The following is a 15392-nucleotide window of genomic DNA, read 5'->3' as shown; positions in this document are numbered from 1 at the left end:
GGAGGGAATGATTAGATAAAATGAATAATAAAGGATGATTTATGAGCCAATAGTATTGATATTCTTTTGCATATAGAAAATTAAGAAGAAAGTAGAAACATGTCCATGCATTAACTATTGTTATTATTACAGGTATTTCCTTAATACATGATTATGATATTCAAAATTTTGTAGCGTTTGGGCCAAGAGAATCATTGATGTCATGTTTCATAAATAGCTTTTCTGGTCTTGTGGGGCCAAGCATCCACAAAGAATCCCCAAAAAAGGGGCAATACATCATTAACAAGAAAATTAACTTCCATAAAGTCAATAATAAAAAAAATTAAGTAAATTTCTAAATTAAACTCTTCATTTCTTGAAATTTTTTAATTTACCCAAAAGAATATGTATTTTAATTCTCCTTATCTTATCGTTCTTTATTATTTTTGTTTGAAAAAGCAAAATAAATTTCATTTTATAAAATTATAAGTGGATGGCCACACAATCAAGCATGACAAAAGAAATAAATAAACTTCAATTGACGAAGTAAATCTATAATTTTGTTTACTGAAAAAGGTAAATCCAACGGCCATGTGGCCCTAATGTCACAAGGCAATATAGCAAGCACATCATGCAGAGGAACAGTTTTATTTTTACCTTTCACTTCCGCCACCACCAGGATAAGAATGAAAAGCAATTATAGTACGTATACATAGATTTTTGGCAAAAATAATGAATCAAATAGTTCCAAGTCACATGCTTATATAGAAATGCTTATTAAATACATAAATGTATATTAATCACTTGTGAAGGTGAAGAAAATTTCCCATTTATGGAACCATCGCATAAATAATTTGGCCAAGGGAAGGAATTGTTGTGTCGGTGAATATTTGATAAAATAAATAAATACTTACAATAAATAAGATAAATACTTTTCAATAAATTTAAATTTAATTGAGTAAATACTTATAAAATTTAGTAAGTAAGAATATTATGATCTTTATTCATTTTACTTTTGCTTTTGCTTCTTTCTTAGTATTTGTTATATCCAACACTCGTTTGCTTACAATAATACATATAAACACGCATACGTACTATAAGCTTACATATAATTAAAATTAAAATCTTAAATAAATGATTTTATTGCAAATATTTTGTATATTTTATTTAATTTCATATGAATGATTTTATTTGTAATTCTGTATTTTATTTTATTTTTTAAAATTTATTTTGTAATGGCATTTATTTCTTTTTTTAGTTAAAAAAAAAACATAAATTACGAGCACAGTATGAATATGAATATTTATGTACTCAATGGATATGAAATGATAGAAACAAGTACAGGTAATTTTTGAAAATACAAGTACGAGAACAAGCACTTCGGTATTCTGTAGAGACTTTATCCATTAATTGCTATGTCTACTTGTACATAATCTACACTTGCAAGATTTTGAAGGGCACTCATTTAGTCGTTAGCTTAAAAAAAGTTTTAGTTTCCAAAAAACTCATGAATTTCTCATTTTATTTTCATTTTAAGATTTTTTCAAACAAATCTTCAAAATTATTATTTTTCATACAGTTCTTTTATTAATAATTCATTACTTTACTATTTACCTATATATTATTTAGTTTAACTCATAATATGATACAGAGTTTATGTAAATGACATTTATATTTTTATTCATTTTATAATCTAAAATTTTATTAAAAAAAATAAAGTAAAAAGTTACAAATTTTTAAACCATCAAAACTTTATTTAAGTATTAATTATTTTAACATTTTTATGTTAACCGGTTCATGTGCGGTTATTGTTGATAAGAAAATGAAAATGGTGGGGGGGATTGTATCTGGAGTAATAAAGGAATAAAAAAAAGAAAAATCATATGAAAAATATTTGGTAGACAATTTAAGAGGTGCCATAATGATAGATCTGATAGATAATGTAATGTAATAAGAAGAGAGAAATAGAGCGAGACAAGGAATGTTAGATAACAATTAACTCTGGTGAGTATTTATAAGACAAAGCTGAAGTCATATTTGTAATGTTAAGAGAGAGAGATGAAATAAAAGGTGTTAAATAATTATGATAATGTTTGTTTGTTTAATAATTATGATTAATAAAAAAAATGTCATAAGAAAAGCAGCAGGAGAAATGCAAAATTTCAGTGGAATGCAAGGTGGGTTTGGGGCCCCAATTAATAACCACGGGAAGGAATATTATTGTGTAAAACACGATCATGTAATGTGATTAAGAAACGTTAATCTTGTTTGGTGTTAATTTGTTAACAATAATAGCCAACTTCTTTAATGAGTTCTTTTAACCATGCCTGTCTGTGATTGATTGCTTTAGTCTATATTTCATGTCGGCTTGTTCACAAAAAGCACCCAAAAAAAAAAGCTGTCTTCCTTTTGTTCAGCCCCTCTGATTTCTCGGCGACAAGTCAGTTTTCTCAGCTTTGGTCTTGCACACATCACCCTGCCATTTTCTGCTTTTGCATTTTGGTTGGTTGGTTACTTCTCTTTGTGTGTTGTTGCTGCTCATGAGTATGGTGTCTTGAAGGTGATTCTCTTTTTTTGTCATGTTCTTTTTATCTGAGGGATCAGTTTTTAGGTGGGTTTTGTTATGTTTTTTTAATTGTTTGCTGTTACTGTTGAAATGGTTGTGCTTACACAGGTTTTGGCTTCTTGGACACCATCAGGTTCATTCGTTTTTCATGGGTTGTTGATGTGGGTGTTTCAGCTGCTAAGTTATTGCTTTTGGATTTTGAACTTCGGGTAGAATTTCATTGGGTGTTGGTAGAGTAAATTGTGGAAAGTGGAGGCTTTTATGTCCTGGTCCTCCAAGTTGCGGAATTTGGAACTTGTGTGGGGTTGAAGCCAGCAATTAGTTGCATTCCTGGGAAAAGGGGTGGATTTTTTGTTGAGTTTGCTGGATGTTATTGGAAAACTTTGTGGCAGGCACAAAAGGGGCTTCTTCATCTTCTTGTTTGTTTCTGGGGAAGCGTTGCTGCTATATTTGGATGATGAGTTGGAGTTAGAATTGTTGTTATTGTGGAAAACTTGGGGAACAAAGTTAAATCTTGTGGAGAAAGACCAAGTGTTGAACTTGTTTGGGGTCATCACTTTTATAGGTGGTAATGAAGGCTCCTCCCAATGGTTACTTGCCTAATTCTGGCGAAGGTAGGTTCTCTCAAGCTTTACTTGCAGCCTCATTATGCTTTCTCTCTCTCTCTCTGCTACTGCATTTTCCTGTTTCATCAAACACTAAAACTGTTTGGTGACTTTGAGGATGATTGCTTTTAAGGAAAATGATGCTTCTACATTGTTGAATTAATTTTCTTGAGTTGTTTTTCTGGCCCCTCTTCTCCATGAGATGATTCTTTTTTCCCTGGCCTTAATAAAACGCATACCTTGGCATATTGCTTTGTCTTTTTTTTTGTTGCGTTTTTTCTCCTCATTTTTTCGTCACCTTTTATTCTTGTCTGACTCAAGAAAAGCATTTCTGGCTGTAAATGCCAAATCCAAATATAAATCACGTGTAACTGAATTTTAGAATTCTGGGAAACCTGCATCTCTTTGTTACTTTTGGTAAGTATGGCATAATTATGAACAAAAAAAAAATTCAGTAATTGCTTGTTTTCAGTAATTTCGTCCCCCTACCCCTTTTTCTTGTGCACCTGGAAAATCGAATGCAAGAAGGAAATATTGAATACGTTTACATGATGATCTAATGTTAGAGATTCAGATTCTGGTTTGTATGGCCTCAAATTTAAGGGAAAAATGGTATTAAAGCTAAATTTAAATTTGTTATCCCCCGTGTTTCATAAATGATTGACATGACTTTTTCTACTTGCTATCAATTAAGATACTAAATCCAGTGAGAACAAGGTCACAAGAATGGTGAGAACAATATGCAAGATCTGCTCCATTGTTTATGGCATTAACTATGCTTTTGAGTTTTAAAACCTGTAAACATATGTGCATGGTAATCTTCTTTGACAACATGCTTGAAGAAACTTTCTTTCTCTTTGTACACTTTATAATCTTAAACAAACCATACACTGAAGCAGTGAAGCTATCACCTCACAATTTATATTGGCCTTTATGTCACCATCAATTTGAATGAAATATCAATTCCTTGCCTGATATGAAGTTGTTACTTTGAGCTCTTAAAAGCATGTGTGTCCTTTAACATGGACTCTTCAATTTCTGTCTTTTCCTTCTTTATTTCAATCCTTAATCATAATAAACAAGCATAAACAAGATTGAAGGGTTGACATTTACTGTTTAGTTCTTATATCTTTCTATTAAAAATGTAACATTATGTCCGTGCCTCTTACAGGGGAAAGAAAGACCATCAATTCAGAGTTATGGCATGCCTGTGCTGGACCATTGGTTTCCTTACCTCCTGCTGGAAGTCTCGTGGTTTACTTCCCTCAGGGACACAGTGAGCAAGTATGTATATTATGCCATGATTCCAAGAGCATGATATTTTTTCATTGTGGTTTCTGATGGAATTCTCTTTTGACTACTATAACTTTCAGGTTGCAGCATCCATGCAAAAGGAGGCTGACTTCATACCCAGTTACCCTAACCTTCCGTCCAAGTTGATTTGCATGCTTCACAATGTTGCCTTGCATGTAGGTGCACTTTTCTCATGTGACATGGCAGTTCTGCAATGCTGAAAACTTTTGGAGCTGATTTTTAAAAATTATTATTATAAACTAGATGCATTCCACCTCTACCGTGATTTATTTAACTTGAAGGAGGAGGTGCTAAATTTTCAACTTCTCTGATATTTTTGGATCCTGGCTAGTCATCAGGATAAACTAGTTTGTTTTGAAATGTGTTCTCTGAAGAAAAAGGTTGGACATTTCTGCATGAGATATCTTGGAGTTTTGCATACTTTCCAAGCTGTGTTTTATTCCTCATTTGCTTAATGTGGGGCATATCATTTGCCACCTCATTCATATGTATAGACCAACCTGGGTATATCTGGGGAAGCAAAATATCAGCGCATAAATATTTCTTTCTCAAGCATTTGATATGATGGTCCTCTTTGATTTTTTTACGGTGAACATATAACATATATTGATATTCTTTTCGGTTTTGGATCAGGCTGATCCTGAAACTGATGAGGTCTATGCACAGATGACCCTTCAACCTGTAAATAAAGTAGGTCAGCTGTTCAATTTGATAATTTGTTCCTTTAACATCCATCATGATCAATGATATGGAACTTATCAAAGATTATTTGATGTAACTGTTCTACAGTATGACAAGGAAGCAATACTGGCATCAGACATGGGTCTAAAACAAAGCCAACAACCTACTGAATTCTTTTGCAAAACCCTTACTGCCAGTGACACCAGCACTCATGGTGGATTTTCGGTGCCTCGTAGAGCAGCTGAAAAAATATTCCCACCTTTGGTGTGTTCACAATGTTTTTCATTTATTCTCACTAGGATTGGAAGAGTTTTATGTGATCTATTAATGCTGACAAAAAGTGTTTGGTAGGATTTTTCAATGCAACCTCCAGCTCAGGAGATCGTTGCCAAAGATTTGCATGACAATACATGGACATTTAGACATATTTATCGAGGTATAGCAACTCTTACCTATCTTTCATGTTCTTCATGCCTTCATGCCTTCATCCTTTGTTATGTTATCATTGTTTTTACTTTTATACATGCCTTGCTAATGCAATTCATTGTTATCTAAGCCACAGAAGCTTATATTTTAGTGATGCAACCTCATTGTGGTTAAAGTAAACATGTCTTATTAAAATTCTAAGACTACTAATATTATAAGTTTGACCAAATTATGAATATGGAAGTTGATTATTTGATGTTTTACATGGTTGAATGCTAACATTACGAGAACATCGGTTACAGGTCAACCAAAGAGGCATCTATTGACTACTGGTTGGAGTGTATTTGTTAGCACAAAAAGACTGTTTGCTGGAGATTCTGTCCTTTTCATCAGGTAAGGAATACAATTTTTTGGTGGAAATGTCATGAATAATTTTCACCCTATTGCTGAGCCAATTAATTTTTGTTTACTTTTAGAGATGAAAAACAGCAACTCCTTTTAGGGATAAAGCGAGCAAATAGACAGCAACCAGCATTATCTTCATCAGTAATATCCAGTGACAGCATGCATATTGGCATTCTTGCTGCTGCAGCTCATGCAGCTTCAAATAACAGTCCATTCACTATATTTTATAATCCAAGGTACTATTTGTATTTGGCTTGTATTTGCTATGATATGATAACATGGCATGGCATCCATTGAATATTTGTGACATGTTCTTATAAAAATCTATCAATATAACAGGGCCAGCCCCTCTGAATTTGTAATTCCATTGGCCAAGTATAATAAAGCCTTGTACAATCAAGTTTCTCTTGGAATGAGATTCAGAATGATGTTTGAGACTGAGGAGTCAGGAGTACGTAGATATATGGGTACAATTACGGGGATCAGTGACTTGGATCCTGTCAGATGGAAAAATTCACAGTGGCGCAATCTTCAGGTATCAGAAAGAAAGATATGCATTATTTGTATAGCTAGACATGGTAACATGAACCAGAAAACTTTCTTGTCCTCAACTTATGCAAGTTTACAAAAGCATCTAAAACATGCATTATTGTTTAGTGTCCTACAATCTTTATGTACATGATCATGGGCACCACCCTGTAGTACTATGCGCTTCACCTAGTCTATACTGAACCTCTGTCTTAGCTTCTTGAAGCAATTAAGTTTTGAATTTTTCATAGGTTGGATGGGATGAATCAACAGCTGGTGAGCGCCCAAGCAGAGTTTCGATTTGGGATATTGAACCTGTAGTAACTCCTTTCTACATTTGTCCACCTCCATTTTTTAGGCCCAAATTCCCCAAACAACCAGGAATGCCAGGTAACGAGTTCTCCCCCCATTGATTATATCTATTTTCACTTTAAGACAAATATCTGCTGTGCTGCAATTCATACTGGCCTACTCTGATATAAATAATGAATATGCTTGTAGACGTGTGATTAGTGTGAGGAGGCTGTGTACTAATAGAAATATTTCAGAGACACAATATCCATTAAATATGTTTTTCAGAATTTGGTTTCTAGGCAAAGAAAATATTTTGCAGAGACACCATAATTGTGGTATGAATTTTCTAGAGGTTAGACATCATGAGGTAGGAGGTTATGGTCATGGTATCCTGCATTTTATATTGACCCTCAAACGAATTAATTTTATTCATTCAACTTGTTATCTATTGAAAATAATTGAGAATAATTCATCATAGTAGTTGTTAAATTAAGACAACTTTACTTTGAAGATCAACTGTTCTTCATAAGTCATTTCCTCATTATGAAATGTTTTTGCTGTTGACTTTGCAGAAGATGAGTCTGATATAGAAAATGCTTTCAAGAGAGCTATGCCCTGGCTTGGAGATGACCTTGGCATGAAGGATGCCTCAAGTTCAATCTTCCCTGGTTTGAGTTTAGTGCAATGGATGAGCATGCAGCAGAATAATCAGTTTTCTGCTGCTCAATCTGGTTTTATACCCCCATCCATGCTTTCATCTAATACACTTCATGGTAACCTTAACACTGATGATCCATCCAAGTTATTGAACTTTCAAGCCCCTGTCCTTACTGCTCAAAATCTTCAATTTAACAAACCTAATTTACCAAACCAAGTGAACCAATTGCAACAGTCCCCAACATCATGGCCTCCGCAGCAGCAGCAGCAGCAACAGCAGAAGCTGCAATCATTGTTGCAAACACCATTAAACCAGCTCCAGCAGCAGCAGCAGCAACAGCAGTTGTCTGGACAACAAAACCTGCCACAGACACAGCAACAACAAACCCAACTACCTCAACAGAGAGCACAGCAGCCACAACAACCACAACAGCAGCAGCAACAACAACAACAGTCGTGTCAACAGACCATTATGAATAATGGAGCAGTTGCTGCTAACCAGATTCCAAATCAGTGTGTACAGTCACCAGTAACTTACTCACAGTTTCAGCAACAGCAATTACTCCCAGGAAGTATATCACCCCAACAAAGTTTCCAATCAGCTGGTAAGAATCAATTGCTAATGACATCCTTACCTCAAGACTCTCAGTTTCAGCAACAGATAGACCAGCAAGCTAGTCTCTTACAGAGGCAGCAGCAGCAACAGACACAGTTACAACAGTCTCCATTGCAGTTATTGCAACAAAGCCTGTCACAAAGGGCGCCACAGCAACCACAGATGACTCAAGTGTCGCAGCAAAATACCTCAGAGCAGCAACCACAGTTACAGTTCCTACAGAAATTGCAGCAGCAGCAACAACAACAACAGCAACTCCTTTCCACTTCTAGCTCACTTTTGCAGTCTCAGCTTCTAGAGCAACAAAATACTCCCCAACAGAACCAGCAGTTACCACAGCTTCCTGTTTCACAGCATCAGCCTCAACAGCTTGGCAACAGTGGATTCTCAATGGAGAAGCTTCTAAACGGCAATAACTTTGCTTCTGCAGCTCTGATGCAAACACAGCAGTTTCCTGTGAATCAACCTCATCATGCTCAAAAATCGCTTACTAATACCAGAGCTCTCTCTACTCTTACAGATGGAGATGCCCCCTCATGCTCAACTTCACCATCTACTAATAACTGCCAGGTATCTACGCCAAACCTCCTGAAAAGAAATCAACAAGTAACAGCTACATTAGGAGGACCTTCAGTAGTTGAACCCACCAATAACCTGATGCAAGAGCTTCAAAGCAAGTCTGAAATGCAGATCAAACATGAAGTACCCAGTGTAAGAGGACCTGATCAGCTAAAGTATAAAGGGACAATGGCTGATCAGCTGGAAACTTCTTCTGGAACATCTTATTGTATTGATCCTAATAACATCCACCAGAACTTCCCACTTCCAAACTTCTGCATGGATGGGGATGTCCAATCACACCCAAGAAATAATCTACCATTTGGATCAAATCTTGATGGATTGACACCTGATACTTTGCTCTCAAGGGGGTATGATTCTCAAAAAGATCTTCAAAACTTGCTGTCCAATTATGGTAGTGCTCCAAGAGACATTGAAACTGAGCTGTCTACTGCTGCCATTAGTTCGCAGCCATTTGGAGTGCCAAACATGCCTTTTAAGCCTGGATGCTCTAGTGATATTGCCATCAATGATACTGGGGTTTTGAATAACGGTTTGTGGGCTAATCAGACTCAGAGGATGCGAACTTACACTAAGGTTTGTCATTACTCATTCTGTAACAAATTTATAAGTCTACTTTAATTTAGTACCATTACTGCATACATTTGGTCTCTTAATCTTTAATGCAACTAGAAAAGTAGAAATGCCTCACAATTTTAAGATAGTGCATGTTAAACATGATAGGGGTGTTTTGGTTCTTTATATTTTCGTAGATCACTTTAAATATGCGTATATCAGATTCGTTTCCTAAATAATTTCATATAGTTGTGAGATTTTTAACTGTCTTGGTAACCCCCCCCCCCACACACACACACACGGACACAGATAGTTGTTTCTCCTGTTTTTTTACATATTTTATTTTCTCTATCCAATTTTTAAACAAAAAATTGTGGTTCATCATCCATCTGCTATTCCAGTACTGCAAAATGAAGGGAATATTAACTTGTGTTGTCCTTTGAGATTATTTGGTGTAATAAAGTTGGTATGTTTTGTCATATTTTGACTGGAAAACTATATAGAGGGGAGAGGGGGTACACCATAGCTGTCATTCCTGCATCTGTGTCACGTGCTTTAGTCTTATTACTTGTGTTTTAATATATTATTGGATGGTATCCGAATTCTTAATACTGCTTTACTTATTTTGAAGGTTCAAAAATGTGGTTCTGTCGGAAGATGTATTGATGTCACTCGTTACAAGGGATATGATGAACTCCGGCATGATTTGGCTCGGATGTTTGGGATTGAAGGGCAGCTAGAAGATCCTCAAAGGACTGAGTGGAAACTGGTCTATGTGGATCATGAAAACGACATTCTTCTTGTCGGTGATGACCCTTGGGAGTAAGTAGTTGATTCTTGTAGATAATAATATTAGTCTTTTCTATTTCATCCATTCGGGTGTATTTTCTCACTCATGAACTTCTAATTCCCTGCAGAGAATTTGTAAGCTGTGTCCAGAGCATAAAGATATTGTCATCTGCTGAGGTTCAGCAAATGAGCTTGGATGGGGATTTAGGTCATGTTCCAATTCCCAACCAAGCTTGTAGTGGGACAGATAATGGCAATGCATGGAGGGGACAGTATGAGGATAACTCTGCAGCCTCGTTTAATAGATAAAGGATATCTAGTACTGACATTTTGGAGCAGTCAACTTGTATATTTTGAAAGATGGAGGACTAACTTAACCCTTATAATTCTTGTTGGTGCTTCTTTGTATCACAAGTGAAAGGACATATATTCATTGCAAAAGATGCAGTTGATGGGGTAGTGTAGAAGAGGTAACAAACATACCTGCATCTAATTTTATGTCAGCACATGCTTTTAATAGTAAGAGAGAAGTTTAGATCCTTAGATGTACCAAGACCAGAATCCTTTACTGAAAATGTTGGCAGATTCTACTTCAGGATCTGCTTTTCTTGTGGCCTCTAGTGCTTAGGAAATTTTTTTTCTTTTCTTTCTTTTGGGCAAGGTATAGCCGTATAGGTCAGCTGGTGTATAATATATATGATTGTTCTTATGTGAAGAATATGTTTTTCTTACACTTATGTAAATCTTGTGGTCGTTAAATTTAGATGAGGAAGTCAAATAACCAAGTGATGAATGGGAGAATCAACATTACATATGCCAATTCTAGCTTTTGTTCAAGTGCCCAGTTGTTTCCATGGTGGCAATTATGGAGGGGTTTATTATGGATGAAGAAAAGTAGGTTCTTTTTCGCGTTTTTGCACTTTTGGGTTTAGTGCGCTTTAGCTTGCAATTAACTTCTTGCATATGTAAATGATGTCTTGAAGAGGCAACTTTGACCCAGTTCACTGCTTCAAGTGCTGTATTAAATAACGGTATTGGCGATTATATTCGTACACGAGAAAATTAGGAGGATAAACTTAAACAATTATATAATTTACTATGTATGTAGATATTATGGTAATTTTAATAATTGAATTTTCATATAGTAATAATAACTTCATAATTTTCTTATTAACGTGATTCCTTCACTAAGAGATTAATTTTTACCCTATTATTTTACATCTAAACTTTGACTTGCTTACGCAAGTCTACGATGAGATTGAATCCTCAGTTTGAAAAATAATGGCACGTGATATTGATAATTCTCAGCTATTTTATAATTAAAAGCTCACTAACAGTTAAAAATAATTTTTAAAAAAAAGTAAGAGTATGTTTGATTTCTCTTTTAAAAAGAGTTTTCTATTTTTTTCTATTTTAAAAAAGTAAGAATCTTATTTCCTTTTCATTTTTCTTGTCATTCTAAATGAGGTTTTTCTCCCTTTTTTATGAAAAAAACCAAACAGATCAAATCCTTTCCCTCTCATTTGTTTTTTATTTTTACTCTCCCTCGTTATTCTTCTAGTATATTTTAGAGCTACTAATGTTTCACTTGTTCATGAAATGGCTATCAATCAATCTCATTCCTAATTAATTAGTAAATAACAGGTAAAAAAAATTGTCGTCATAGTCTCGAAGCAATGCTACTCTCTTCCCTTTTGCACAATTAGTAATTTACTGAAAATATTCAAGTGCTGACGGCAACTATCGTCGTGAATATTTAAAAAAAAAGATTATATTCTACAAATATTAATTACCCCTACTGTTCTACTTAGTATTTTAAGACGTAATAAGAGTCTTCTTAGGAATTATTTCTTAAAAAACTGATCAAAAAACTAAATGAAAAATATTCATTAAATATTACATTAAATATCTTAATAATACTAAATTATTAATAACACTTATTTTTTATATTATTTTGTATTTTTAATCCCTTAAACTGAGGTTAAGATTTAACTTAAAACAATTAGTAAGAAAATGTCGTAAGTAATTGCAGAGTTTAATTCAACGCCAGGAGTGTATCAAATCCAAATATAATGCAGATAGTCTAAGGAACGGATTGCCATCAACTATATTCCAAAAGTCATTACAATTGAAAAAAAAAAATCCACTTTTCCTCGAGATGAACACAAAAATTTTACGTTACAAAACCCAAACAAGTTGTTCCTAGGAGAGGACAGCCATGACATCTGAGACCCTCAAGGTAATATACTCAGAACCATCTTTGCCCTTGAAGTCATTTCCAGCATATTTGGAGTACAAAACGGTGTTCCCAGGAGACACAGATAAAGGTTTTCTGTTGCCTTCCTCGTCCAGGGGCCCTGGACCAACTGCTGCCACCTATAACATACCAAATATTATAAAAACATTCAATCAGAACATTGTTGCTCCACAGCATGTACATGGGAAATAGGACATTGCCAAATGCGCAAGTCGAAACATTGTTTCTTGACAACTGACATTGATTAAGCTATATTTTCAAACAAAATAAGACCGTGATAGGAATGCTTACCGTTCCAATCGACGGTTTCTCTTTGGTTGCCTCTGTAAGATACAAACCGCCAGCAGTTTTCTCCTCAGCTACTGCAATCTGCACTCAATATTTAATCAAATGAGTAGCTACCATCAACATTATCACAGGCATCCAAAAGAAGCAGAGACCATAGTGCCTTCAATAGTCACCCCCATATGGAAAAACAAGGTTAACAAAAATTATGACATGGGCAGAACCTAAATTCACCTTGAAAATTATATATGATTTGACTAATAATCATATGCCACTCTCCACCAAAAGATCCAAACATTGAAATAAGCAAAGCTCTAAAGAAGTATAGTACCTTTATGAGGACTCTATCATTCAAGGGTTTGAGATCTTTGATGTCATCAGTTTCAAGGATACCAACAATGTCATCATCTTTCACAATAAGATGCTTTGTACCATTGAATTCCACCTCAGTACCAGCATATTTGGAATACACAACTTGTGCGCCTGTCTGCTCAAAGAAAATACATCACACAAGTTAAGGACAACACCTCCATCCCCAGAAAATTTAAAAATGTATCACTAAAGGTTTACTGACTTCCTAACTTAGCAGCAACATTACCTGAACACTAATATCTACTTTGGCCGTCCCAATTGTCTTTCCCTCTCCAACAGCAACCACCTCACCCCCTTGAGGTTTTGTTTGAGCAGTTGGGGGAAGCAAAATTCCACTATTGGTTTTTTCCTCCACTTCTTTAATTTTTATCAGTACTCTGTCACCAAGAGGCTTAATAGCAGTGAACTGCATGCAAAAACTATCAATAAGGTACATGAAAGCATTGGATTATAAAAGCACATACATGTATTTCAAAAGCCAAAATGGTTGAAACATTCCTAGAATGACTAAGAGTATGATTGGGAGTTAGATAAAAAAGGAAGGAAGAGTAGGACATATATCTAGTCCTCTTTACAAGAAACAAATACCTAATTCATGAAGACGAATAAAAAGTAGTCATATATCATAAATTTAGAAATGCTTAGAGTATTAATTGGTGTCTTATTTATTAAATTTGCTTACATTAGTAACACAAATCTCATAATAAATAAAGATATTAAAAGAATTTAGAGATGAATGTATTTAAAAAAGGATACATGTTTCTTATAATGAGGTCAAGAAAATATTAAAATTATTTTATATAAATAGGACCAGAGATAGTATTTCTAAAATTAAGAGAATTATAAAATATTTACAAAAATAAACAATAGACCAACACATAAAGTATCTGTTTGAAAACACGGCAAAAAGTTATAAACGTAGATCCAGCACAAAAATTATAACTTATTAATTGAAGTAAGTGTAGACCCGTGTTCATTGAAACGTAAATACAAACATGCGATAAGTTTATGCTAACCATTTCATTTTATTTCTTTTATTTTACAAAATTATCAAATTCGACAATATTAATTAGAAATAACAAAATTTATTGTTCCCTCTCTTCTCCAAAACCCAACTTCCAAAGATGTGACTGGAACATAGCAGTTTGGTTCCATAACTCAATTACAAAGGCAATCCAGGAGAAATAAAAGCTAATAGAAAACCATAAAAAAAAAAAAGGAATACAGTTGTCCAAAACTAAAATGCTTGGTATAAGCGTTCATCGTCAATGTTCTATAGTTCCAAAACATACATCCAAACAAACTGTTCCTCGCACAGCGTTATTCACCAAACCCAACACACTCTCGAGTTCATATACAAACCACACTATATTTGGCGAAGGAAGATAAATTTTCATTCTGATTGTAGAACAAAAGATATACATATTCTCATGAATCCTTCCAATTAAAACATTTTTTATGCGGCATTGACATAACAAAATAGATAAAAGATAATAGCAAAAAATGCAGCACCTTTTTCACTCCGAACAATTATAACAACACTTCAAATTCATCTAATTTTTATAAAAGGAAAAAAAAAAGAGAAGAAAACCTTAGGGGCAACGACAGCGGCGGCTTTCACAACAAGACCACGAAAGGGGGTTTGGGAGAGATTGGGAATTCTGACACGGGAAGGAAACTGAAGCGCCGAAGGTCGAAGCCCTTCAAACGACGCCGTAGCTATTGAAGATGCTGTTGCTGTGAGCTGAGCGCCGGCCATTGATTGCAATAAGTACACTGCACACCGAAATTAACGAAAACAAGTGATGATGAGAGTTCGTGTGGAAAGCGAATTATCGCGAGAAAAGTGTATCATTAAATTACCTTTAATACAGGCGAAGCTGAGAGATATGTGAGTGAGGTTAGAGTGTGTGAGGAATGGGGGTTGAAACGATGAAGATAATAAAACCCTAAAAATGGATAGGGGGTTTTATCTTATGATAATCGACCCTTCTAGAACGAACTAGTGCACTCGTTCGGACGATACTGAGACTGTGTTCACGCGCCCAACCCACCCATTTCAGCCCCCTTGTTTATCCCTTTCAATAAGTAATTTTAGAACAGAATAATTTTTTTTTACTACACTTTTTAATATAATTTTCATTATTTATTAAAATTATAAAAAAAATATGTGCGGTAATAAAATTAAAATTTTTGTTTAAAAGAAGAGTTAAAATTACCAAATTAACCTTCACACTTTATTTTTTTATTTTAATTTAATTCTCTCACTTTTTATTTTATTTTTATTCTCCACCTTTTAAATACGTTTTTAATTAATTTTTTGTTTAAAAAATTAATATATTATAATTCATTCAGTATTTTTCACACATCTTAATCTTCCTTTATTAACTATTTTTTCATTAGATAAAATATATTGTATTATCTTATTATTAAGAGATTATAATATCTGCTTATATGTAAAATAATTATTATCATTAATTTTAT

The 15392-nt window shown here is 34.3% G+C and overlaps 2 protein-coding genes across 4 annotated transcripts; one reads left to right on the top strand and one right to left on the bottom strand.

Moving 5' to 3' along the window:
• Positions 1–2458: 2458 nt before the first annotated feature.
• On the top strand, positions 2459–12045 carry LOC113866132 (auxin response factor 19-like). 3 transcript variants are annotated; one of them, XM_027501023.1, is made up of 14 exons: positions 2459–2539; positions 2654–3159; positions 4322–4434; positions 4524–4619; positions 5098–5154; positions 5254–5409; positions 5497–5581; positions 5874–5964; positions 6048–6212; positions 6316–6511; positions 6756–6894; positions 7371–9226; positions 9837–10027; positions 10123–11034. In XM_027501023.1, the coding sequence occupies exons 2-14, from the start codon at positions 3117–3119 to the stop codon at positions 10301–10303; spliced, it is 3369 nt and encodes a 1122-aa protein (XP_027356824.1). In that variant the 5' UTR covers positions 2459–2539; positions 2654–3116; the 3' UTR covers positions 10304–11034. The 3 variants fall into 3 exon arrangements, with proteins under 3 accessions (XP_027356824.1, XP_027356836.1, XP_027356829.1); XM_027501035.1 differs by lacking the exon at positions 2459–2539 and having other exon boundaries at positions 3117–3159; positions 7371–7797; positions 7861–9226; positions 10123–10303; XM_027501028.1 differs by lacking the exon at positions 2459–2539 and having other exon boundaries at positions 3117–3159; positions 10123–12045.
• On the bottom strand, positions 12017–14960 carry LOC113866152 (20 kDa chaperonin, chloroplastic-like). Its single transcript, XM_027501041.1, has 6 exons — positions 14772–14960; positions 14500–14684; positions 13135–13314; positions 12868–13023; positions 12543–12620; positions 12017–12370 (listed from the first exon to the last, which is right to left on the bottom strand). The coding sequence occupies exons 2-6, from the start codon at positions 14665–14667 to the stop codon at positions 12197–12199; spliced, it is 756 nt and encodes a 251-aa protein (XP_027356842.1). The 5' UTR covers positions 14668–14684; positions 14772–14960; the 3' UTR covers positions 12017–12196.
• Between the last annotated feature and the right edge of the window lie 432 nt (positions 14961–15392).

This window comes from Abrus precatorius, unplaced genomic scaffold, assembly GCF_003935025.1.
Source record: "Abrus precatorius isolate BTA unplaced genomic scaffold, Abrus_2018 Scaffold10, whole genome shotgun sequence".
NCBI lineage: Eukaryota > Viridiplantae > Streptophyta > Magnoliopsida > Fabales > Fabaceae > Abrus > Abrus precatorius.
The sequence above is the reverse complement of the archived record's forward strand: the minus strand, read 5'-3'. Positions and strand labels throughout refer to the sequence as shown.

Coding starts and splice junctions, on each gene's coding strand:
- LOC113866152 (XM_027501041.1), bottom strand. CDS start 14,667: ATGGCCGGCGCTCAGCTCACAGCAACAGCATCTTCAATAGCTACGGCG. Junction 13,315..14,499: donor CCGCTGTCGTTGCCCCTAAG/GTTTTCTTCTCT, acceptor TTTTGCATGCAG/TTCACTGCTATTAAGCCTCT. Junction 12,371..12,542: donor AGAAACCGTCGATTGGAACG/GTAAGCATTCCT, acceptor GGTATGTTATAG/GTGGCAGCAGTTGGTCCAGG.
- LOC113866132 (XM_027501028.1), top strand. CDS start 3,117: ATGAAGGCTCCTCCCAATGGTTACTTGCCTAATTCTGGCGAAG. Junction 6,895..7,370: donor CAAACAACCAGGAATGCCAG/GTAACGAGTTCT, acceptor TTGACTTTGCAG/AAGATGAGTCTGATATAGAA. Junction 9,227..9,836: donor GGATGCGAACTTACACTAAG/GTTTGTCATTAC, acceptor CTTATTTTGAAG/GTTCAAAAATGTGGTTCTGT.